The following is a 26,185-nucleotide window of genomic DNA, read 5'->3' as shown; positions in this document are numbered from 1 at the left end:
GTACGTCCCAAAAAAAATGTCAGGGCTGTGACTACACTGCGTAGTATCCCCTCTTCTTTTAAGAACAGTCTGTAAATGTCTGGAAACTGAGTGACCAGTTGCTGGACTTTTCTTGTCTGACATTCTAGCTGTTCAGTAGTCATGGGTCTTTGTTGTTTTTTTTGGGTTTTTTTAGTTCATGATGAGCCAAGTGTTTTGAACTATTGAAAAGTTAGGACTGCAGGAAGGCCAGTTCAGCACCTAGACTTGTCTATTATAAAGTCAAGCTGTCGTAATAAGTGCAGTATACAGTTTAACATTGTCTTGTTGAAACATGCACGGTCTTCCCTGAAAAAGACGTCATCTAGACAAGAGCATGTGTTGCTCTAAAACCTCTATATACTTTTGATCACTGATGTTGCCTTTCTAGATGTACAAGATGTGAGTTAAATAGGCGCTGAGTGCTGATAACAAAGCAGTTGATCCCTGTCCTCTAGTCTTGGGACTATGCAGTCTTTATGTCTTCCAAAAAAATTTTCCAAATACTTTTCCACCTTATCTCAGTCAATTTTAAATGAGCCTTGGCCCAGAGAAGGCGGCGGCATTTCTGGATTGTGTTCATGTATGGCATTTTCTTTGCGTGATAGAGCTTTAACCTAAGTTGAATGGATGGTACAGTGAATTGTGGTAACAGACAGTGATTTCTGGAGAGGTTCCTAAACTCATGCAGTGATTTCCATGGCATAATCATGCCTGTTTTTCAGTGCTGCCCGAGGGCCTAAAGATCAAGGGTATCCATGTATTTTTAGCCTGTATTTATTTGTCCCTTGCACACAGAGATTTCTTCAGATTTCCTGAATCTTTTAAACAGAGATATTCTTTTTATACCCAGTCATGTTACTGACCTGTTGCCAGTTAACCTGACTGGCTGCAAAATGTTCCCCTAGCTGTCTCTTTTTAGTATCACTTACTTTTCCAAGCTTTTGTTGGCTCCGTCCCCACTTTTTTTGAAATATATTTTTGCCATCAAATTCAAAATGACCTTATTTTTTTCTCAGTTTAAATATCTGTGTCCTTTTGTAAAAAAATGAGGGTTTATGAGATTTGCAAATCAGTGTATGCATCTTTTATTTACATTTTACACAGCATTCCACAATCCCAGCTTTGTTTAAAATTGGGATTATATTTTGTGTGGATTGTATGCAGCCCTCTGAAGTAAACAGGCATTAAAATGATTTTATGTAGCACGGCTTGAAAACACTTTTTGTAGCCACGTAGTATTGCAGATTAGCTGCTCTTCAAGGGAATTATGAGCACCTTTCCCAAAGGTTTAGGTTATGCTTTTTAAAGTAATGTGTGGGATAACAAATTCTTAGTGGTGTTATTGTAGAAATTGACCTTTTCTTTTCAGCCAACTACAGGATATTTCCATTTATAATTTGCCGATATACGCATGAATCCATTCTTGTCATTGTTGTTTCCGCTCCTTCGGAGCCCCCAAAGTTTTAATCAGTACTGCACACTCAGGTGATGTGTTTTATCTCTCCACTGCTAATATTCAATACCAGGCAGCGGTATTGGTTGGGGGTTAGGGTTCTTTCTGATGACTCTTCCATGCAGACATAATCACCCCTTCATGAAACCTTCCAGCAGCTCATTTGCAGTCATGATGTTTCTGCAGTTTATTTGAAAAATTTCTTGGGCTTCCTGAGCTTTACGTGGCCTCAACAAGCCCCCCTTAAGTTCCTGTCACGATATGTCAATAAAACTGTAATTAAGTGGCTCAGAAAAAGGAAACTGATTAATCTGTCAAACACTGGACAGTAAATGACTGGGGGGTCATTTAAAGGAAGAGAAACGTCTCAAGGATGAGGTGTAACATTGTTCCATATTTAAAATGCTTATTGTTAAATATTGTTTTCTAGACATATCTATTTTCTTTAAAGTTTGTATCTATATCTCGTGTTGTTTCATGGTTTCTTTCCAATTTTTAATATCTTCTGCTGATTTCTTTCTAATTGTTTTGCAGTGAAGCACCTGAAAATAGAAAAAAACACCTCACAAAATGCTTCTCAGTTTGAGCCTGTTGCAGAGAAAGGTAATAAGGACATCCAGTCAAAGCACCATTCACAGTGTTTTTAACTGGTATTAACAAACTCTTTGCCTTGCAGAGTTTGAAAGTACAGAGGGACATCTTCAGTCAAATGCTATAACAGTAGGTTCAAATGGAAATGTAAAGTAAATGTAGAATGAATAAGTTTAATGAGAATTAATAAAGCCATGACTTGTCTTTATTTTTCTCTTTCAGCTAAATGGATGCAGTGCCACCCACCTTCGTTTCATCATCACCGCGGGATATGATCACTTTGTCTCAGTTCACAGAGTCAGTGTAAAAAATTAACACACATAATTAAAATTATTGTGTGTATAACATTTACGAGGTGTGATCATAAAGTTATGCGGCGAACCCATAAAAATCAAAAACCATACTTTATTTAAATTTGGCCTGACTTGAATTTAATTTTGGTTACACATTTGGTTTAGCCTAGAATGTACTCAGTTGGGAACCTGGATAGCTGGAGACCCAAGAGCTGAGTAGTTATTCCTGTTATACTTCTTTAACAAGTCTGTGTGGTCACAAGAATAAAAAAAACAAGGCAGACATTAAAACATCCAGACAGACCCTCTAACCATCTGATGACAAAATTTACGTCACTCGGACCCTAGCGGACTCGTGGATACAGAATGTATAAAGCAGAATTTATTTTTCAGCAGAGGTAGTGCGTTTGCAGTCTGGTGATGGCGAGCTCTGTTGTCAAGTATGTAGTACAGGCAGTCTGTAAGCCCCTCTTGCTTGTGTTGTTGTTGGTCAGTCAGCCAGCTGCGGAAAAGAGCAAAGTTCTAAAAACAGTGAAAAGTGTCCGCTGCACCGATTGTCTGTAGTTTTTGATCTTTGAAGTTTATTTCATGGTTTCTCCTGTTCCTGTTGAACTCCACCTTACCTATTCTAGCCCACCTCTGGTTATAGAACTCCACATTGACTGCTTGAGTGCTGGCTCAGATCCAGAAGTGCACAAAAAGATGACCTTGAAGTCATGGATACTGAAATTTGAAGTGAAATCAGGCATACTTTTTATTTTCATGGGAGTTGTGTAACGTTGTGAGCTCATCACATGTATAAAAATAATACACCCTTTTTTTTTTTCATAAGCATATACAGTCAGGTCCATAAATATTTGGACAGAGATGACTTTATTCTGATTGTGATTGTGTACATTACCACAATGAATTTTAAATGAAAATACTCAGATGCAGTTGAAGTGCAGACTTTCAGCTTTAATTCATTGCTTAAAAATGTGAGCAACTAAAGTGTTTTTTTTTTAAAAAAAACAAAAAAAACAAACTCAATCTCTTCGTTCCAGGGGCTCAAAAGTCGTTGGTCAAATTAAATAACTGAAAATAAAAGGTTCATTTCTAATACTTTGCTGACAATGACAGCTTGAAGTCTTAAACTCATGGACATCAGCAGATGCTGGGTTTCCTCCTTTTTAATACTGTGCCAGTCCTTTACTGCAGCAGCTTTCAGTTGCTGTTTGTTTGTGGGCCATTATCCACATCTCCATGTGGATAATGTGGATACCCTCAAATGAAGGTGGAGAGTCTCCACATTATATCCGTGTCCATTACAGAACTATAACTGGAATATGTTTCTGTAAACGGGTAAAAAAACAACACTTGTATCAGTGGCCAAATATATATGGACCTAACTGCATGACTTTGTGGTATTTCATTTTTAATTAAACAATAATAAAAACAAAACCATACACACACGCATTATTTGACATAGCTGGGGAACTATGAATCTTCCTGGGATACGTTTGATAGAGAAAACATTTGAATGCATTTTTAAGCCTGCCTTATGATTAGGACATTTGTGTCAATTCATCTTCACAGTTTTTGCTTATTTAATGTTATGGATTCACTAATGGGCCTTATTTTAAATTCTCCATTCGACTGTTCCTGCCTATTTCACAAGCTGATAATAGGCAAAGCCTTGGAATAAAAGAGCCGGATGGTGATGAATGGTAGAATTACTTACAAAGGAAGTTTCTCTCTCTGTGTGAGAGATAGAATTAATTAAGTAATTTTGAGCAGCAGGGGCTTAAATTGGAATCCATACAGCCCGCCCACCACCCAACCCCATCCTCACGAACAGAATTTGACATTGCCACAGACATTTATAACCATGGGCAACCTTGCTGGGGGGTTGGGGGACCAGATGGTTTCCCAGCCAACGAGTGAGTGTCTAAAGACTCCAGGCCTGTTCACACAAAATATTCAAGCCACCTCTTCTACTTACTGTATATATCCTTTACACACACACAGTAACGCTTCCTCATAAACACTCCTAAACCTATCTACCTCAGCTGCCATTTCAACATGTCGGTAGCGAAGGCTTCAGCAGTATGTGAGGACCCTTTGGGACTCCCTCCCCAATTACTTTTCTGACTGCACGAGGCTTGGGGATTTGCAGAGCCTGTGTTTGTTATAGCTTGGTCTGCATGCAGGCCCCTGAATAAACCAATAAAAATATGAAATAGTTGCCTGAATAACTGGCCTCCTGATAGTTTAGAGCAACTAATTGCTTAGGGGTATAGTTCGGATGGAGCACATTTGAGTATGTGAGTGTGTAATGAGTAATGAGGCCAAGGCAGAAACTGATACGGTGTTATTGACTCTTCTATTATTTACCAGTATGGAATATTTATTATATTTTTGAAAGTCAGGTTTGGACCGTGAAATGCAGTGCTTCAGAGTCATAGGAGTACATTTTTCCCTCCTCGGTAGTTCAGGTGTGAATTTTAATTCACATGTTTGCTTTAAAAATGTAACCAAAGAGCCTCGCTTTGCATGTTGAACAGGTCTGAAAAAGCTCCTCTGTGTTATTAATGAATTCAGGCCCTTTTGTGCTTGACTATCAGCCGATCAGAAGAAACACAGCAGGATATGAGTGCATTATTATCATGTCACTGCAGGGTAGGGCTAAATTATCACCCAGTCTACTGATGGCTGTCTAACTGCTGTTCAGTCATACTCAGACATCTGCTAGACCAGAACTCTGTATGTTCAGCTGAGTCTATAAAAAGAGATCGGATCCTCCCTGAAAACCCCTGTTCAGTAGATGATACAGCTGACAGAGGTCGATATTTGTAAAATTATTAAAAGCCCACAATAAATATGTATGCATGCAATATATTTTTCAGTTAATTATCAGTTAAAACACATTAAAATGGCTACGTTTCAAAATCACAGGAAAAACATTGCATTTTTGTTATTGCAATTGTGTAAATATAGTTGATGTTTTGTATGTGGTTATTTTGAGGAAGAAATCCGCCACCCACCCCAGCTCTGTTATTTTCTTTCACCAGCGACTCTGAGTTTCTTGTTATCTCTTCAGTGTGGTCCTCCATTCACGTTGGTGACGAAGCCACGCGCACTGACAATGGGCCTTAATTTGATTTCAGTTCTGATTTGGTCTCATCAGCTCATTTATGACAGAAGCTGAGACACAACGAGCTGTTGTGAAAGGAAGGAAGTGGTATCAAAAGGCCGAAATTAGCTGATTAGATGGGAGAGGGAAACAATCTTCCTATTATTTAAGTCCAACAGGAATGGAGAATGATAGTGAAGAACTGACACTCATATTTATTTACGAGTTTAATTCTAGCAATTGCTCATCAAATCCACCCTTATGCAATTCAGTTGAGAAACATATTAAAAGATAGTTGTAGTAATGATTAAAAACAGGCATAATGGGAATTGGTGCTGCTTCTTTGGGAGATGGAGAAAGCTCTTTAATCTGTTTTCTGGCAAAATTAGTCTCACTAAACCGGTTTCCAAAGAAGCAGCCAGTGTGTGTATAACAAAGAAAGAAAGAAAAAATCCAGCTCACATCTGATGTAATGTGCTGTCGTGATGCAAACCAGAATGCAGTATTGGGCCTCTCTGCAACTCCTACTGACCTTGCAGTGGCTGTCCCTTACCCCTACACCAGCCTGGGGGTGTGAAAAAGCTTTTGTACACTATGCTGATCCACCTGTCTCCATGCTGTCAGGCTGAGAAAAAGAAGAGCTGTCAGATACAGGGCTAGCCACTGAAAGCACCTAGCGAGCATAGTACTCCTCAGACATCTCAACCATGCTTATTGAGTGGCTCCTCAGTGCCTTTGCTACGTAGCAGGGCTTCATAAATTACTGTCAAAAACCAGAATCATATTTAAAGCATGGATTTTCAGCCTAAACTATAGATGTGTTACATAATAAATATTGGGGCAGTGGGACTTCTGCTTCATATTTAAAGCGTTAATTTAACCCTTTAAACCCAAGAAAACCCACAGGTTTTTGTGACCTTATGAGACTTCTACATTATTAATGTATCAGATTAAAAGTTCCAGAGATGGTGGATCAATGCTTGTAAGCGCGGGAACAGGAAGAAAACCTCTATTTACTGGCCATGATCTTCAGACATGAATATGGACACAATTCTGTAATAGAAAATTACTACAAGGACAAAGAGCAATTCCAGAAACCATCATCAGTGAGCACAATTGTGGCTTCATCCAGAAATGCGAGTTTAAACTCTTCCATGGTGCCAGCCAGACAACATCTGTGAGACAGCGCTAAACCTTTCTGCATGTATTACAACAGCATGGCTCCATAGTAAAAGAATACAGGGGCTAAATTAGCCTGTCTACAAACCAGACAGTCAGCCACTAAAAACATTTGGTGCATTATGGAATAAAAGCCAATAAACCAGGCTCCCAAACTGTTGAGCAAGGAAATTCATTGATCTAAAGCCTAAATGGAAAAACCCTGTGCTTTCAACACTACATCAGTTTGCCTCCTCAGTTTCCAAATAGAAACAGCTTAGACAAAAGCACTGGAGTGCTGAACTTTTCTAGACATTACACAGCAAAAAAGCACGAGAAAACGCAGTCAGACTGAAGATTAAACAGTCTTTTACCTGCAAGGTCCTAATGCTTCTACGTGAGAATCAGGCAGGTAGTATATGTCTGTTAAAGTCAAAGGAAGTACGCTTTTTCTCCTGCATGCTCTATCCAGCTGTCACCCTTGCCTAAACCAAGGGCGTGTCTTCATGTCTGCTACATTTGAAAAAGGGCAACTCAGAACAATGATCAGACCTGATTCTCCCAACGTTTTAGTTTAGTTTAGTTCAGTTGAAAATATTGCCGTTCTGTTTTTATTTCAATTTCACAGCATTGGAAACACTGAAATATCTTTGTAGAAGCAAAAGTCAATTTTGAATAATCTTGATTTCAAAATAGAGCACAAGAATTTTGTCAAAATTACAAGTTGTGATGCACAAAAGGCAACCATTTGCAACATGTTTGATTTTCTTTGCTAATCAGCTATGTTCATACTAACCCAGGATGAGTTAGTAAAGATTTTTGTCCATGATATGCAAGTTGCTCTTTGGCTGATTGATTTATTTTTGAAAATGGGGTTTCAAGCATCTTCTTAAAACCATTATCATAGCTGCAATGTCCACCATCCTTTTGTTACTTTCCTTGTTTCACCAGTTTCTGTGCCTAGGCTTAGAGTAAGTAAGTAAGTACTTTGTATTGAGTGCCTACTGGTTACAGCCACCCAGCTTAGATTCCACTTAGTCTGTCTGCCTCCAAATCTTTCCTGACCTGCAGGTAGAATCATATATTCTGCCTCACTGTCTGTCTATGTTAGTGTTGAGCTTGGTGGAATAGTTAAACTTTTGCTTCACAAACTACTTTGCCCTTGTGGGAAGTGGAATAGCTCCAGAATATTAGAGCCAAATGGCTGGGACTGTAGCTAGGAAGGATTGTTTGCCTCCAGTGGGAGCATCGCCAGCTTACTTTTTCGCAAAGTTAGATGAACGGTTTAGATAGACATTACTGGAAAATCGCCCTTTTTTAAACTTCTAAAATATTTGCTTTTATTGTAGATTATCCAGCTCCCTTCAATCTGTCTCCTTCTCACAGAGCACAAAATAGATGCCAACGTTTACACTTGGTGTCTGTTAGAGGTCTATATTGTACTTCATTAAGTTCTGGAAAAATATGGGTGGGGTGCGGGCTGAGATGCCACTGGAGATCATCCATTGGATCTTTAAGGTGTAGTAATTTGCCGTGCATGTGGCTGCCACATATGAGGTAATGTTGTAGGTCTCTTACCTGTTTCCTAACAGGAAACTCCCAAGGCCTAACAAAAAGCAGCTTTTAACTAAAGGAGCAGGAGCCCTCATCACTGCTTCCTTTGGCCCACAAAAATACCCTCAGCAAATGAGAAGACCAGATAAGCAGCGGCTGAAAATAATGAAGAACAGACACACATACACAGTCCTTCTTTTATCAGAGAGATGCACAGTGAACATTTTAAATCCCTGCTTGTGTTTGTAGAATTGGTTGTAGTAAACAAATTTGAACAATTACATTTAAAAATACATATGTGTTCAGTGGACTAATGTATACATGATAACAGGACTCTGACTTCTTTTCAGTAATGTTTATCAGTGTAAATTTGCTAATCGCGCAAGTGAACTTTAAAGAGCTAGATGTATTAGTGCCACTGTTGTCTGTTTGTATATAGACCTCTCATTATACTGCAGAAGACTCACAATGCATGGCAGCTTAACATGACTTCATTATGTATTTTGTGGATTTCTTTTGTTACACCGGTGTCTCTAGAAAATAGCCACGATTTATAATTGTGTATAGTTTTTGAAATGACTAATAAAAAATGCTTAAACTACATTCCATGCTCAATCCCATTACGAATACAACATGTGGGAGCATAACAGTGAGATGGATTAATTAAGCAAATTAAAAGGAAGAAGCCCAGACTCACAGTAGATGATATCTTTGTCATTTGGTCATGCTGGGAGAGACAGATGTTAAGCAGCTACCATGCTTATTGTGCATTGCCATCAGACATTAATCATGAAGGAAATAAGTCAGCTGAACATTAAGTGATCCTGTTAGACAGAAAAACAAACAATCCCCCCCCCGAATATTAAATAATTTAGTATTTACTTTTAAACAAGTGATAACACTGTCATCACCAAAAGCTATTCCGTCAAATAACTCTTTAAGCACACTAATTAGCAGTGAATGAACTCCAGTTGGGACGTTGCCTGAGACACAGAGACAGATAATTTTCTACGGCTGAAAAAAGCAGTCAGTTTTCAAATCTCTGTGGCAATAACATCGTCATAAGTTTGTAACCCTGAGCTGTAGGCGACATCCATGCTTAGCTCTGTCCGGCTCTCCAGTTCTGCTGTCAGCTCCTTCAGGATCCTTTCCAGGTCGTGGTTCTTCCTGTGCATCTGCAGGTAGTTGATCTGGAGCTGTTTCTGATACCTTATAACTCTGTCTTTCTCCTTGTTCCACGTCTGCCTCTCCTGTTCAAAGCTGCTGGCTAGCCTCTTTTGAGCATTCTTCTCCTCCCGTAGCTGCTGCTTAAGTCTGTCCACCTCTCTTTGGAGGGATTCTGTGGAGGTGTGCTCATTGTTCTCTCCCTCTCGCCCCTGGTCTGTGGATTCTGAACCTTGGCTTTCTGTCTGAGACGGGGAATGGGTTCTGACTTGCAAACTGTGCTGCAGCCTTTGCTCTTTGGCAGTGACTAGATCCTGTTTCATTCCTTGAATGTCTTTCTCCAGTTTGCCCACTTTCTCCCTCAGAAGATCTGCCTCATTCTTTTTGCGCTGGAGTTCATTTTGGCACACCTGAATTAAAAACGGAAAATGGTCAGAACCTAGGCAGCAATTATAAGACTGTTGTGAGGGATGTAACAGGCTCTAATTATACAAAGTGCCAAATAAGCTCACTTTTTAGGACTGTAATTAAGTGTGCTAAAACATGGAAATTGAAAACACTTTACTCAACATGCGGCAGTCAAATATAGCACATGATTGCAGGGATCCTTCCAAGCTATTGTCATATGAGCATTGTGTGAGCATTTTATGCACATGTCCGTGTCTCATCTCTGCAGTGGTGTAAACTGCAATCAGCAGACTAACCTCAATGTCTATGGTGCGGGAGTGAAGACTGTCCTCGTGGTTTTTGTTCTGTTTCTCCAGAATCTCCATTTTTGCTGTTTTTTCCTTCAGCAATGCCCTGAGGCCGACTATCTCATTCAGCTTGTGGCTGACATCCGCTTGACACTCTCTTAGCTGCTGCTTCAACAGTGAGATCTCTCCTGTCTTTTGGCACACCTACATTCAGACAAAAGACAATTATGAAGATGAAACTGTGAATTATCCTCTGTAAAGTAGGCAGTTAGGGAAACGTAAACAACTGCTTAGCCTCATGCTGTTTTAATATTGAATTGCCCCTTAATGTGTCTTTTTGTGGGTGTATTTGCCTCAAGATAGCATATACCCACAGCATTACGGATTCAACTGTAAATTTTGTTTTACAATTAGTCTTATAAAAATCTATAAAATTAGCACAGAAACCGTGAAAAAAAACATTAATACATTTCTCTGCCAGGAATGATTGTACGCATGAAAAGCAACACTTTCACGTGCCAAAGATTAACTGTAAAATAGATAGTTAATAAATAAGCTAATAAAATTCTGGACTCCTTGTAGCTATTTTTTTCCTTCACCTTAAATTGTTAAAGGCTTGTGTTCAAGAGCTGTGTTCTCTAAGCTTAGTTTATCAGAGCAGATTCTTGCTGCTGATAAATGTTAGTGAGGGGTCTGGCGAGACTAAATCAGATTAGTGCAGCAACCAAACAATGAGGTGAAAGGTGCTGAAAAGCTTCTTGGAGTTGGAGTTGAAGGGAGCTGCAGAGTTGGTGATAATTCCCTTGGCAGCCTCTTTGATTGTATATATAGATCATATATATAGAAAATCAATCAGCATTTCTCCCAAATTCTTAGGAGTTAAGTTTGCAGCTACTCACAATATAAACGTATCAATATGCACTACACTGAATGCAGTGCAAGTGGCTTTCAGTTCAATTCAAGTCAATTCTTATAAGTGATAATGAAAAAGCATAAAACATAGAAGATATTCAAATGTTTTCTCTGGTGATGGAAGGATAGCTGGTATCCCACTTCAGCTCTATATTGTATTACACTGTTTTTCATGCTACAAGCTTTCATGTCTAACTTACAGTATATCACATATATAACCCATGACTTACCTCCCACTGAGTTTCCTCGAGGGTCGGAGCTAGCTGTGTGCTCTCTGCCTCATAAGCCTTTAGTCTGAGCTCAATAAGCTCCTTCTCCCGAGTTAGCTTAGAGAAGTCTTCCTGAAGCCTTTCCTTCTCTGCCTGCATGAGAATTTATTTTTCCTTTCAATTATTCAAGTGGTCAAGTGTTACATGAAATATGGTTGGTAGGATAAAGATGACCCAGGAATACGTGGTTTTAAATAAAGGCAGACGAGGGCTGACCTGGAGCTGGCTGACTTGCAGCTGGAGTGCTTGCTGTGTTTTTGCAGCCATTTGGGACGCTTGGCGTAGCTTTGTGGAGCATCGCTGCTTCAGCCCTTCCATCTCTTCAGCACAGTACCTTTGTCTTTCCTCAAACAGCTGGCAGGTGTCTGTTTCCTTCTCCTCAAAACTCACCTGTTGCAAAGTGAAAGGCCTAATTACTAAGGAGTGTTCATTTTCATCGTGATTAAGAGCACATGCTGGTTTTTATTTTTTATTAACCTCTACTTTTTGTTCACGTGACAGTTCTGTACCTGCAGCTCCTGTAGTTCACTTTCTCTCTCCAGCAGCTTTTGTTCCAAGCGTTCAATCAGTGACTCATCTGTAGTTATGGGAGACCGAATCCCACCTGCAGTCTCAGAGAGAGCGCTTGGCTCATCTGCAGAGAGTGGGGAGCCGGCGTCCTCATTAGCCTTAGATACCAACCCACTGCTGTTTAAATCAGCACCGTAACTACAGTCAAGGTTAGCGCTATTCCCGTTGACCCATGGAGAGAAATTGGGTTGTACTCCCTCGCTGAGGCTATTTGCAGGAGCGGAGCTGCCATCGCTGTGACTGACAGGGCCTGTGGAAGCACTTAGGCTGCCGCTGGTGCTGTGGGTGGGAAGGCTAGACATGGAGTTGCGTCCAGAGTCGGACAGAGTGCCTGAGGGGAAAGAGATAACATCGGGTACGTTCGTTTAATTTTTCATTCAACCCAAGCAAAATGTATTTTAAAGCATCAATCCATGCGTGAAATATAGACGAAAACCTGAAGTGTCCCGCTTGTCTCTAATATTTGGATTGCTTGCTTTCTTCAGAGGACAAAGGATGTGGTCCAGGCTGTTGTGGCCTGTCTCTGTGGATGAAGTCCTTGTGGGATTTATGCACTTGAAGGCAGTGGAACGGACCGATGACTTCTCAGCAGAAGTCTAGAAGAGTGAAATGGCACACAGTCAGGGCTCTTCTTCCCTACTTTTGTATTTATATTCACTGGGTTCCTCTTAGTTAACATCACAGCCAAAAGCAAGTCCTTTTTCACAGAAGTATAAAGGGCTGAGGATGAGTCACATTCTTAAACTTAAAAATCATAATGACTGGCTTTACATAGATAAATATTGTCACATGCTGGAAGTCCGTACAAATGAAAGGGATAGATTTTTTTTGTGTCTGTCTTTTCATAGTAGAAATAGAACCACTGAAGCGTGCAGAATTGCTTCTCTACAAACTGCCGGTATTAAAAGACACACAGCAGTAGTTGCAAGTAAAATTCACCAGACTGTCAAAAAAGGGAAAACTCATTTCAAAGATGAACTTATACTCCACATGCCCCATCTGGGCTGTCCAAGAATGTCACAAGCAGTGCCATACCTTCGCTTCTTTCTGTCCTCTTTTCCTTCCTTCTGCATCCCATATCTCTCCTCCATGTGCTGTCTGAGGGAAGATGAATAGCCCTTTTCAGTGATATTAATAATATGAGCTATTGCTGAAGTGTAAGAGGTAAAGCTTGTGAACTCAGCATTCTTTCACACTGACTTCATGGCTGGGATGCCTTTCCTTATGTTTTTTTTTTTCTATCTCTCAAATTCTCTTTGGCCCTTGATCCCTCGCTTTATTTTTTATTTTTCCTTAGTCTGTGCTGTCTACTTAAATCCCACCCTTCCTCCTCCTCAAGGTAGCCAAGCCCCATTCATGAGGCCTAAAAACCTATAGAAGACGATGCTGTTTGCTTTGGTATTCTTGGCACAGAGAAGACTTTTCTGAAAAGATCAAGGCACCCTTAGGTCATTAATCTGGGAGGGAGTGATTAATAAGCTGGGAAGGTCCTACACAGGTTATGAGGAATAGCTGCTACTTATTAAACTACCTGCTGTGCATGTTTTATCCTCCACTTCGCTGTGAGGTTGTTAAAGTCTATTTCAGCTACTCAGCATGACTTCTTAATGGTTGTCAGGATAACCATAGCAACTGTTCCAGTTAAGGAAAGCACAGTGAAGCTACATTTTTTATAAGGGCATGAAAATACAGTACATCATGATCTCAATTAATATCTAAATGTATTACTTTAAACTTATTTGCTTGATGTTGTGGGTTGTCAAAGATGAACGCAGCAGCATCTAGGATTGGAAACTAAAGACATATGAAACTGTGTTAGAGTTTAATTCTTTTTTATGATGGCCAACAGCAAGGGGGTCTCTTTTTGAGAAACAAAAGCAGACTGGGCAAAAGTCAAATCCAGTCTTTGCTTGTGACGTTGCCTGCTTGGACTTGATAAACCATAGACTGACATCACAATGGCTCCATACATCTTCCACACAGGAGCCTATGACATATACAGTCATGTATAAAATTAAGTTTTTCACATTACTCTATGCAGTCTACGTAAACCCTTACTGCTTCTGTAGGAATTATGAGAGTAATTAGCAGTCAGGTGATGCTAATGAAATATACTCTGTTAATTTACCATCAGCTCAAGTGTGGGTGCCTCTATAAAAGCAGAATTTTTAGTGTAAATGCTCCAGAACAGCAAGTATCAGCAATGATCTCAGTAAAACTATTTTTGTTGCCCATCTTTATGGTTATATGGTCTATGGATATAAGGCCACAATCTGAAGTCTGTCATTATACAGTGAGAAAGATTATTTACAAGTGCAAAACATTCAGGACAACTGTTGGTCGTAACAGGGCGGAGGAGGAGGAACAGGAGAGGATCTTCCACCTCCAGGTCAAAATGTTTGGCCATAATGCACAGCATTATGTTTGTTGAAAACAGAACACAACATTTCAGCCCAAACACCTCATAAGATCTGTTAAACACAGTGGTGGAGGGCTCATTATTAGGGCTTCTTTCTTTTGTTCTTTTTCTTCAGTAATTGAGGGCATGCAACAGGAAAATGACCCCAAGCACGGCAGCAACTTTTCAACAGAATGGCTGAAAAAGAAAAGAAGTCCAGACCTCAACCTAATTGAAATGCTGTGACGGGACCTTAAGAGAACTGTGCATAAACGAATGAGCTGAAGCAATGTTGAAAAGCAGAGTGGACCAGAAATCCTCCACAACAAGTGGAAAATGATTACTTCAAGTTGTTGCTGTTAAAGGTCTTTCTACAAGCTACTGAGTCGCAGTTTACCCCGTTTTTCCATGGACTGCATAGAGTCCTGTGAAAACTTTCTTTTTCACCTGACTGTGAAAAAGAACTCAGCTAGCAACCAGTTAGCGTCATGCTGGAGGGAGCTGCCAGACTGACTGTGTCTGATGTATAAACTGTATAAAAGAATGAGATAGCTGCTGTAATTTCAATTAAGTGGATTGTGGGCAGTGGCTGTGAAGCCTGTGGGCACCATCGTCTTGGATATATTGATCACCTTGGATTAGAGGATGGAGCCGAAGAGGAAAGATGGTCGAATCTGACTGAAAATCAATCATTACAGTAGCCAAGCTCTGCTTTATTCTTTATAATAAACAATGCAAGACCTATAACATGAAGCTAGTCAAGGAAACCATACATCTATTAGAAAAAGGTTAACAGAGGTAATAAATTACCGTAAGCTAAATTCTACATCAGGTTCTTTTTGCCACCTGCTGGCCATATGAAAAATGCAAGCCCAAGGGACATCTTTCCCTAAATTAGCCCCACCTTTCATAAACATGGGCTATACCTGCTACTTTATTTACAGTTTTTTTGTTGTTTTTGTAGCCTTGAGCACTAACTTGTAGGCGTCTGATTGCCTAGCAACAGCTGTAATGAGAAACAGCTGGAATAAATCGGTTAATTTTTTTGTGCTTAACCTTTTAAATCTTGTCTTATATTCTAAGAATAACACGATTAAGCATGGAGGAAGAAAACAACAACAACACCAGGCTCACCTTCTCAGTCACATTTCCAGACATGAGCAGCAGTTTTGGTTGCATCTGCCCATCAGATTTCCCATTTCTGTTTACCTGTCCCTCCGCTGATCTCTCTCTGTGGTGCGTTGACCTTGGTTTATTGCTTACCTTGTGTGAAACAAAATAAATCTGTTACCCCAAAGCACCGTTGCATGTTGTAATTTTTTCATTCTCACATGCCATCAAAAAACACGTCATCTCACCTTAATATAAAAAAAATCTTCGCTTCTTCCAGACCTTGAGTGGGAGAGGCCTTTGGAGGGATGAGTGGAGGATGAGGAGCCCTGAGTGAAGCCGCACTTCAGTAACCCGTCAAGGTTGCAACCTCCACTCTTTCTGTGGCTGCTTGTTCCCTCCTTTAACCTGTGCTGAGATGCCTTGCAGTGTTTGCTGCCGAGGCTGTTGTCATTGAGGACACTGCTGACGCTACCCATGGTCCTGTAGGCAAGCGCACGGGCGAGATGCAGCTAAAGTCTAAATGGTGAGGTTACACTGAAGTAAGGGAAAGGTACATCTCGTGACCCCACGGAGGTTCTGTCAGTGGCTTCATCTGTGAAACAAGAAAAGGATAAACATAAAGGATGCACAGTATCATTAAACAGAAGATTTTTGTTCCATGGAAAGGATACAGCCTTATTTTAGTTTACTCAACTCATAGTTTACTTTTGATGCGTATCACTGTTGTTTAATTGTTGTTCAGTCTATTGTGCAGTGTTGAAGCAGGTGTTTAAATTTGCAAAGCAAACAAAGTGAAAAAAAGTGTCTATCTTGGCACTCTGCCTGGCTGTGTATGTTTAGATTTATGACTCAGCTGTTAAATTTGACAAATAACCCTTTGGGTGCCCTTCCTCTAAACAAACTGGCAATTAGACTACTTACTGCCTTCTCAACAATTGGCTGGGGCTGCCATCTGAATATCATTTTCTATTTGCTATTGTTTTGGAACATATTACAGATAGACCGGCAGAAATTATGAAATAAAGATTAAGTGCACAGAACCTGTGTGAATATATGTAGTTAATATTTTTAATTACAGTCTACAAGGACATTTATTTGCACAGTCACACGTAATGAGTGTGACTGTGCAGTTGTCCTCATTTTCCTCGCCTTCTTTCAAAGATAACCAGACCCCAGATGTTGCTATCATGCTCTCTAACCCACAAGGGAAAAGTCCCCTCGGCAGCAGATAAAGGGCTCCTAGAACCACATGGTCCTGAGCTTTTAAGCATTTAATAATGGCCACAGCAACAAAGCCTGTGACTAACGACCTCCTATAAGTTATATATATCTAAGCTATTGCATTTGGCTTGAGTTTAATTCATAATTTATGGTTGCCCTCCAGTGTTTGTAAGGAAACTAACTCTCATTGTACTGTTTCTGAGATGCCTCATAGGGAGTGCTGATCAAGGCTGGGACTTTTTATTCAACCCTAAAACAAAAGTAAGGGAATTAAGACATTTAAAAAAATGTTTTTAAAATCAACAAGACACCAACTGACATAGAGTGGCATTCATACAGAAGAATAAAAGTATATTGGGCTTTTAGCAGAAAAGAAATATTTTTTGATCAGTATAGATGAATACAAGAAAGGAAAGCACACCCAGAAATACACAAAGACCACTAATAATAAGAGACATCTTCAGCACTGCTTCAGTTTTGATTCTCAGTTTTGTTCAGGATAAAATTCTAAGTATATTCTACAAACTAAACATGTACTGAAAATGTTGAATAATGGCTAATGATGGTAAATTCGTACTCGCAAGAGTCTAAAGCGAGGCAGTCCTGTGCACCACTGTAGTAAAGAGTCTCTGACATGCCTGTGTCTGCTGCTGTTTTATTGTCCCTGAATGACTGCTGCTAAATCTAAACTCTAGCCTTCACCATCACTCTCAGATATTAGCATCTACCGCTGACATGGGACTGATGTAATGAACAATAGATTTTACTTACTGCCAGGTCAAACTAAACATCCATCTCTAGCAAGGCCGCTGCAGAGTCATCTATCCAGTCACCGAAGAAAACAAAAAAGCAGACATGTGTACGTCTCTGTGCGCGCGGGTGTGTGCATGTGTGTGTGTGTATGAACGAACAAGCAGCAAATGCAAACACTATCACCACGGCCAGGGTCTGCTAACTGTTTGTGAAGGGGGTGGATCTTCCTGCTTTTCTTTTCAGCCTGTAACCGGCTTTGCATCATAACTGACATGTAAATTCAAGTGTGTGTATGTGTGTTGTTGGACCTCCCACTCCTCTCAGGGGATCCAGTGTACAACATGTGCTCCATAGAACTGGCGTGTGCCGCTCAAGTGATTAACTCTCAGCCTTCACAAAAGATCTTTTACACTCCCCCCCTTCACAGTGCACCTCCCTCCACTCTGCACAATCACCCGCAGACACCCCGTTTGTGCATCCACTAACTGTGTTATGCCCATTCATCCTTCCCTCTCTCCTTTTTTTCCATCAGTCCCTCCCTCATCCATCCGTCCCACTTGGTGCCCTGCACCCACCCTGAATAAACAACAGTTCATCTTAAGGAGAAAAAAAGGCGCTCGCCCTCTGTCTTTTGGCTCTTTGTCTGTTGAAGTGTGCCTTCTTTGTGTGGACTCTTCTGTGCCAGTTGATGTATTCTCTCCAAACAGCCCAGGACCATATTTGACTGTTAAATAAATGACTAGTCCTCAAAATAAGAGCGCTGGAGAGCATCGGTTTTAGAGCGATTTACCACCATTCTGCCTTTATGCTGTTTATTCAGGCATACACCCACAGACCCACTCTTTCACACACAACTTTGCGTGTCAACACAAATTGCACACACTCTCTCTCACAGTGTCATTGCTGGAGTCCAGCTCTCTCTAAGGCAGTAAAGCATTCAGCATCCCACAGAGCCCAGACTGTTGACAAAAACCCTTGTGGATGAAATACAATCAAGCCCGGCAACAGGAAAATATACTAGGCACTGTGATCCACATAACAAAAAACAACAACAAGGGAGAAGATATGGCCTTTCTCTGCAACTGACAAAACAAGTTTAAATCTTACAACCCATTTTTGTCACAAGTAAACATATACTTTGTGTTAATGTGAGGAAGCAGAGTGCTTTGCCATGCATCTAGACAGAACACAGCAGATTTACTGATACTGATAATGTGAAACAAAAATCAATGTGACAAAAATCACTTGTTTAAAATTGAACTAATAGCGTGCTGTGCAAAGAAGCAAAGCTCTATACTATGGGCTCTGGATGTGCAGACAGAATTGCAGAAAAGTGAGTCATATTGCATCATACTGTCTGAAACCTTTCACCATAAAGTGTTTTCACAGTCTTTTTGCTCTTTATGTAATAATATACAATATTTCTGTTGATGTGCCATAATTTTTTTCAGCGAGGCTATTCACTCATGCTTTCAGCTGGCTGCCATTGTTCCTCAGTTAGTCGTGTTCAGACCCTGAAGCCTGCTTTCTGAACAATGATCCTGACATTTTACTTTTGTTACTACTGACATGGTACTCAGAACTGATCAATTTCACGTCTGTTTGACGCAAATATAGCAATTTGAAAATCTTTTCATTGCCCCTTCATTCGAAAAATTTAATAAGCAATGTAAACAGTTGATTCCACAGTCTTTGAGGGGAAAGCGTGATTTAAGACCTCTGGTGTGTTGGGACTGGGGAGAGTGAGTGTGTGTGGATGCATGCAGATATCTAATCACATATCTGACTGCCTGCATGTTTTTCAGTGTCTGCACAAAAGAGTGTTGTGCACTTGCTTATTGTGTATGTCTCTGTGTGCAGGCAGGGGATGATGTGTGTGTGTGTGTGTGTGAGCGTGGGCGCTGTGTCATCTAACCCCAGCTGACCTGCTTGACACAAAGCCCTACCCCGCACAGGACCAGCTGACACTACACACCCCTATTCCCCACCCCCCACTCCTCCACCCGAAAACACACTCACACATACATACACACACACACACACTCACAGAGCATAGCCAATCCATTAGCCCAGCCAATGGCAGGCAGCAGTAAGTGTGTTATAAACATCCAGGATTTATACCTGTCTCACAATGACCATGAAACTCTCCTCTGTTCTCACTGTACCTCTACACTGCCACTGTGCCAGATGGCATCTTTTTAATTCTCACTCTTTTTATGGTAATTTCTAACAGATGCATGGCTAATCTCTCCGGTTCACTATATGTTTTTTTAGGTCATTCTTGGGCAGCTTATTCTTCTTTGTTCTCTGGTGCATTCAACATCATCAATCTCATTTGTTTTCCTTACATTTCAGAGGCCAGCGTACTTAAAGTAAAATTTAAGCTACTAGTTCTAACTACTGTTTTGCTTTGCGTAAGGCTAAAATTCATTTAAGTTTTTGTTGTTTGAGGCTTTTAATGTAAGTTAAGCTAACTTTAATTAACTTGAACATTTGAACAAAACAAGTATTATCTTACCTAAATTACAGGTGGTTTTTTTTAAATGATTGAATTAAACATGAAGTGGTCAAAGGGTGAGATATTTTGATATTTGGTCATTTGTATGACTATCAATTCAAAAATACTTCCCAGAATGCAATGCTCAACAATATCTTAAACCCCTCATCTGAACAAAGGCTACAGTTTGAAATACAGCATTTCTATTCTATTCATGTTACATCACTACTTTTTTGGAGACATGTAAGGACACCATACAGAGTATCAAGAACAACAGAAGATTTATACAACAATTTACACAGAATATAAATTATTACTAAATAATGTACAAAATCTGCAGTTGTTGTTCTCTACCAGTAAAGATACCGATATTACGTATCGGTATAGGTCCGATACTGACCTAAATTACTGGATCGGATATCGGAGAGAAATATGTAGTCCGATCTGAAGTATCACAAAATCACCTCACAAAACTCATAAAACTTGGCGTAACCCAGCTCGGCGCATCGGAGCAGTATGTGTCACGTGATAGAGCGGCTGTTGTCTCCCAGACCTGTCAGCAGTCTGTTGGAGCATTTGGAGCCTCGCTACATGCTTCCTAACCGCAGCATTTCATCTCGGTGAAAACTATCCCAGATAAGTAAAGCAAGTGTGTAAGTTCATCCTTGAATGTTTGCATAGTATTTCCACGTTAAGCTTAACAACTGATATGTTGAGCCACAGCTGGACTGACCATCAGAGTTCCATATTGAGGTGAAAAGGAAGCGATTTGTCCCGTACTTCAGCTAGAATTAAAAAATAAACACAAAGCTGGAGTTATTCCGTCTTTGCTGCTCAGTTGCATCTACTTCTCTCATTCACTCCCCCTCCCTCTCCTGTTATTACTTCAAACATGAAACTGATCAATGATCGGCTTTTCTGCCACAAGTCTCGTCTTTCTTGTTTGTTTATCGCCCACTTTGCGCTAGAAAGAGGACACCAGCGGATAAACAACAGCAGCGCGTTAAAGGGTGAAAAGCTGTTGTTAAAATTTATTTAATATTACTTTCTAGTATCAGCTGATGTTTGCTGGTCATGATATCCGTTTGGATATGTGGTGAGAGGAAAACATGAAGATGAAACCAGGAGATGTCCTTACTGAATCATCAGAGCTGAACAGGTGATGGAGAAACAGGTTTACCCTTTAGGTGACATGAATGAGTTGAAGGGAAGTTATGAGACAAATAACACCAGGATCCTTTTCTATGTAGCTGACGGCTGGTAACTGTGCAGGGGCGGGTCTAGCAAAGTTTTGCCAGGGTAGGGCATTAACAGAAAAAGGGGGGCACCAAGAAATATTTTTCTTTATTATGTCATTTAAAAACTTTGAATAAATAATTATCTGAATCTTACAACAAAAGTGGTCACCTGATTAAATGTATAGAAATCCATTATTGTATATAGCAACTAATAAGTCTAATATACACCCTAGTAAGCTATAGTACTTTTTCCTTTGGGAAGGTACCATCTGTGCAGTCTGCAATTCTGTTGAAGCAAGATGTTGAATCTATTTAAATATTGTAGAAAAATAATTGATTTCTGTGCATTTGTTTTACACTTGCATTAAATTAAAGTTGATTACATCGATTAAGGGAAGGGGGGTGGTTCCCTAATTTTTGCTGGGAGTTGGCAACCCTATTAGTTAGGTTGCTTAATATTTCCACTAAGTACTCTTTAAAATACCAGAATAGGGAGGATGGTGTTGGTTTAAATTTATTAAATTGATCAGTGTTGCTGAACTATAAAATGTTTTGGGTGGAGTGTATTTTTTGCATACAGGTATAGCAGAATAGCTTCAGTGTCTTGTTTTTTTAAACTTGAGTATGAACTTATACAAAATACAGTAAGATATTTATAAAAAGAAGTTTTATTGATTACAAAATACACTGTATCGGATTCATATCGGTATCGGCAGACATCCAAATTTATGATATTGGAATCGGTATCGGACATTAAAAAGTGGTATCGTGCCATCTCTAGTAAAGTTATTATGCTCAAATTTGTATGCATATAATTTTTAATCTTAACTTTTGATTAAAAAAATGGAGATGCATGCAAACGCATACTATTTTAGCAAAAACTCATTTGTTACACAGCATGCATGCCTGCTTATCAGTGTATATTAAACCAGACTGTGATTTTACAGTCAGTATATGTCACTGAGCTTACTGTAGGTTTCCCCATGAGGAGCTGTAAAATGATAAATGAATTATGCTAAAGGCATTAGTGTGTCCCAACTTTTTATGTGGATTGCACTTTTATTGCTTCCAGCCACGTCAGTCTAAATGAATCTTTATAGCCTACGGTTCGATCCTCTGAATGCAAAATGATGAATGCGCTGCTCACAGTGTGATGTAACGCATTAGATAACTGGAATCAATCTTTGGCTCACACTAAGTAAATAATGGTTCACAGACAATGAAATGGACATTCCTATTATCCCAACATGACAGTGAAAATTAAAATCACCAATTACGGTGCGAAGAGAAGAAGACACAGTTTACATATGACAGCTGAGTATTTCACAGAGACTAATCGGTGCATAGGTTGAATTATTGAAAAGTAATACTCTTTCTCTGTCATTCTCTGAAGGCTGTCAAGGCCTCAGTCTCTTGTCTCTCTCTCTCTCTCTCTCTCTCTCTCTCTCTCTCTCTCTCTCTCTCTCTCTCTCTCTCTCTCACACACACACACACACACGCACTTTCTCTATCTTGTGTCTTTCTCACGAGACTGAGTTGTGGGGATGAGTAATGTGGCCTCCAGCAGAACATCAACTGGGAATGAAGTGTGGAACAGAGACGGTCATCTATCTTTCACTTTCACTGCTAACACATCTATCTACTGACCAAGCACACACACACACACACACACACACACACACACACACACACACACACACACACACACACACACACACACACACACACACACACACACACACACACACACACACACACGATGACATCCAATAGCAGCTAATTGGGTAATCCTTTTAGTGCATTGTAAAGGAGATCGAGCATGAATAGGGCTTCAATGCTGAAGTGCAGAATACCAGACACTCATTACTGCCCTGAAGTAGGGAGATGGAATACCAGGCACAGAGAGAGGCACAAGCAGAAAGAGAAAGACACTGACTTGGAAGGACTGTGTGTGCGTGAGAGAAGGGTATTTATTCTGTGCAGCTAACATTGCATTATCCATTGACAACTACTGTATTGCCCAGCATACAGCCCATGTATCCTCTGTTTGAGATATAAGGGTCAGGATACAGAAAGAGGTTTAATTATGAATAATAAAAGTAAACAATTTTTGCACATTAATGTCATCTCAGTGTCTCCTTTTGAGACCAGGCAACTTTGACTAGAGCTCAGCTTTTAGTGAGACCCCCCAGCCCGAAATTAGATTGCATTCAGATGCTATTATGTGCATCCAAATGAGACATTAGGTCAACCAAACCATCAACCTCCATGGGTTTTAATAGATAAGGAGGTCCTCTGCACTATTCATTGGCTCTGTATGGCTGGCCAACTACTGCTCTTGTAGTGCGTGCATTTGCATAACCTTGGCAGTTGGAGTGTAGGGGAAAATGTATTTTTAATGGAGTCTAAATGGGAACCTTTAGTGCCGCGACAAGCATGGAAACTAATGCTCATGAATTCAAGAAGTCCTAAAATTAAATATCTCAAATGTCCTTTTATATTTCCTTATTGAGCTGCATCCGCCCATACTTGATTGGTTATTACCTTACAATGCGTTTCTGCACCTTTTTGTTGTAATACCTCAAACATGCGCAGTGCCATGGAACCAGTCCAAAAAAGGTTTTAAAGACTTGGATGCATCTTCTGTTAGATAGCTCTTATCAAAGTCCAGCTCAGCTGTCATAAAATATTAACTTCTCTGGCTTTTATTCCTCTCTAAAAACAGCAACTGAAAATGTAACAAATGGAAGCGTTTTTTTAGACGTTCTGAATTATTGCTCACCCATTACTCGCACATATACTTTTTCCATTACTTGTCACCCTGTCCCATTCGTGTGTGATATGACAGCCTTTTTATTATAAAACTCAAATTTGATCGATTGCCATAAAAGCTTTGTTGCGATGCTGTTTGTACATTAACGGAGGATTCGGAAAAAGACTTCATGGTTATGGTCAGAAATATAGAAGTCACACCGGCTAATACATTTTACTAGTGTCAGATCAGTTAGTTTGTACTGGTGTTATAAAGGTGTTATAACGCCTCATCGGGCTATATTTTGTATCAATGATAGGGCATGAGAACTTTCAGTATATAGACGTTTGGATTTCTCACATAGTCACACACACTTATTATGCTATATCTTCGTTTAAGAAAGGACAACATGTATAGGTAGGTAGAAAAGAATGAGGCCTTTCCTGGCACTGAAGCCTGATGACCCCCAAAAGCTGAATACTCAATGATAAGATTGTCATTCTTGAGCATAACTGCCTCCCATCCTCCTAATCTTCTGTGGCTGTGCGTGTGTGTGTGGATGGTGTAATGTGGGAGTAAGAGGAAGTAAGGAGGAAGACACAATGAGCTCACTTTATGGGGGTCTATATCATCCCAAAAGCAGCTGGAGATATTTGCTGCAGGCGATACCTGTGCTCAGCTCCAAAATAAAGGCCCTTGACCTTGTTTTGCTACTTTGTTCGTTACAGGGAAACTTTTTTTCAGCAGTCTGACTTGGGATAATTGGGAAGAGCCATAAGTCGACATTCATCTGCTGTTTACTTCTAAACAGAAACAGTTTTATTCCTGAAAAGTTGACTGCTGTGGATGTTGGAATGTTGGATTGCCGTGCTTCTTTGGCAGAGCCTTCATTCACGAGTGGATGCTGGTATATAGGTATCTAGGACAGTTATTTTAAGAAGCATCTCCTCTAGCAGGTCATGACAGCTTCAAATGATTGTCACACGGTAATGAGCAAAGCATTAGTTATTGAAAAAAGCCAAAAGACAACCCAAAACAGAATCATCTGTCAATTCAAGATATTTACATAAAAAATGATCTCTGCTGTGCACATAGAAAACAAACAAACAAACATCTCAGTCAGTGAAATGACAGGGAACTGTCTATTCCCACTTCTTTTTTACTCTCACATTGCTTGGTACAATTCCTCCCCTGTGTTTTTCTCCACACAATAATTTGGTACAAACAAAGCTGAACATGCCTGTACAAGTGCCCTATACTTACCCACTCACCTTGTCACCTGCACAATGTACAAGAATTCATGTTCTCAGCAGGTCTCAACACATATCTCACTGTACGCGAGTGTGACAGAAACTGGGAGTTGGCGAAACAGCTCTCCTTCATGTGTTACAATTCATTCATTTCATTTCATTCATTTCATTTATTTATTCATTTTCAGGCACAACAAATACCTATATTGAACATAAAATACACAAAACAAAAAACAAAAATTGCCTGAAAAAGGAGTGGGACGAAGAAAACTTATTAAATCCCACCCCTATACTCACTCATCAACAAAAAAAACAATAAACTTCCCGCAGCTACGCCCATCATTGCATACAGACCCATTAATTGTATAAAAGAAACAGAGCAATATTTAGGAACCGTGGGTTGGTGGGGGGTTACTTTAGGTAATCACTGGGTGGGGAATACACTTGAAAATCATGTTGAAAACACCTATAACTACCAGCTTAGCCTTCAGGGGTATTTATATCCCAGGAGTTGTTGTGCTTATATCAAATCAAACCTCATGCTGGTCCCTATTATTTTAAGCTTTTTTTTTTTTTAAACAATGGTTTGCCCAGTAATGGCTGAGCTGAATGAAAAGAGCACGAGTGGCAGTTTTCTGGGTCGAAATCAGACATTTCATTTATAGCCAGTGTGTCCTCATGCACAGAGATGATTTCATTTTAAAATTCAGTTTGCATTTAACAAGCAAAAGCCTTGGACTGCTTCCATGCATAGAAACTTTGGAATTATTATTAATGCTAGCTGTAATTTGGTATGATCATAAAGTGATCCTAGTTCACCTTACTTAAACTTTGCAAATTGCACACTTAAATAAGGAGGAATCTGCTTGTATCCTGCATGAACTGCAAGGCTTTGAGCCTCGCACAAGTCTCTGCCATCATTTCAGATCTAGTCAGAAAGCCATGCTGTCTTTGAGTACCTGTAGTGGTGACTTACCTCGATTATTCCTTGCCTCCACAGTCTCAGTCACTTCTGCTTTTGCCCTGTCTCCCCAAGCTTTGTGATCTATGAGCAAACCATCCTTAGCCGAACACTGGCAGGGCCGGTGTGGGGAAAAAAGTGATGTCTGCTTTTGTTGTTTGAGGTCTCTTAGGTTCCTTTCCTCAAACCTCTTCAATACCTGGAACACTC

At 40.0% G+C, this 26,185-nt stretch overlaps 2 protein-coding genes across 4 annotated transcripts in view; one reads left to right on the top strand and one right to left on the bottom strand.

The window, feature by feature from the left end:
- hspb11 (heat shock protein, alpha-crystallin-related, b11) overlaps window positions 1–15,456 on the top strand; it is an 18,433-nt gene extending 2,977 nt beyond the window's left edge. Inside the window, exons 3-6 of one of the 2 annotated variants that reach the window (XM_085425231.1) lie at window positions 2,009–2,077; window positions 2,151–2,194; window positions 2,288–2,362; window positions 14,327–15,456. In XM_085425231.1, the coding sequence (XP_085281357.1) occupies window positions 2,009–2,077; window positions 2,151–2,194; window positions 2,288–2,362; window positions 14,327–14,329 (191 nt within the window). In that variant the 3' untranslated portion in view covers window positions 14,330–15,456. Of the gene's footprint in view, window positions 1–2,008; window positions 2,078–2,150; window positions 2,195–2,287; window positions 9,275–14,326 lie in introns of those variants that run through there. The other variant, XM_085425230.1, reaches the window with a different exon arrangement.
- On the bottom strand, window positions 9,111–26,185 carry lzts1 (leucine zipper, putative tumor suppressor 1). Of its 2 annotated transcripts, none has more exons than XM_085425227.1 (10): window positions 25,991–26,185; window positions 15,549–15,895; window positions 15,325–15,453; window positions 12,828–12,890; window positions 12,229–12,388; window positions 11,732–12,123; window positions 11,439–11,612; window positions 11,184–11,315; window positions 10,051–10,245; window positions 9,111–9,756 (listed from the first exon to the last, which is right to left on the bottom strand). In XM_085425227.1, exons 2-10 carry the CDS (start codon window positions 15,777–15,779, stop codon window positions 9,217–9,219), a joined length of 2,016 nt encoding a protein of 671 aa, XP_085281353.1. In that variant the 5' UTR covers window positions 15,780–15,895; window positions 25,991–26,185; the 3' UTR covers window positions 9,111–9,216. The 2 variants fall into 2 exon arrangements, with proteins under 2 accessions (XP_085281353.1, XP_085281352.1); XM_085425226.1 differs by lacking the exon at window positions 25,991–26,185 and adding an exon at window positions 17,296–17,651.

Source organism: Rhamphochromis longiceps, linkage group LG12 (genome assembly GCF_057381845.1).
Source record: "Rhamphochromis longiceps isolate RC_006_pf linkage group LG12, R_longiceps_female_GT1.1, whole genome shotgun sequence".
NCBI lineage: Eukaryota > Metazoa > Chordata > Actinopteri > Cichliformes > Cichlidae > Rhamphochromis > Rhamphochromis longiceps.
Note: the sequence above shows the minus strand (reverse complement) of the source record. Positions and strands in the feature narration are given on the sequence as shown.

Bases quoted from the DNA above. Each gene is read 5' to 3' on its own strand.
- lzts1 (XM_085425227.1), bottom strand. From the start codon at position 15,779: ATGGGTAGCGTCAGCAGTGTCCTCAATGACAACAGCCTCGGCAGCAAA. The intron at 12,124-12,228 runs GTTTTCGTCTAT...CTTTCCCCTCAG, and splicing joins AGACAAGCGGGACACTTCAG to GCACTCTGTCCGACTCTGGA. The intron at 9,757-10,050 runs GTTAGTCTGCTG...TTTTTAATTCAG, and splicing joins CCCGCACCATAGACATTGAG to GTGTGCCAAAATGAACTCCA.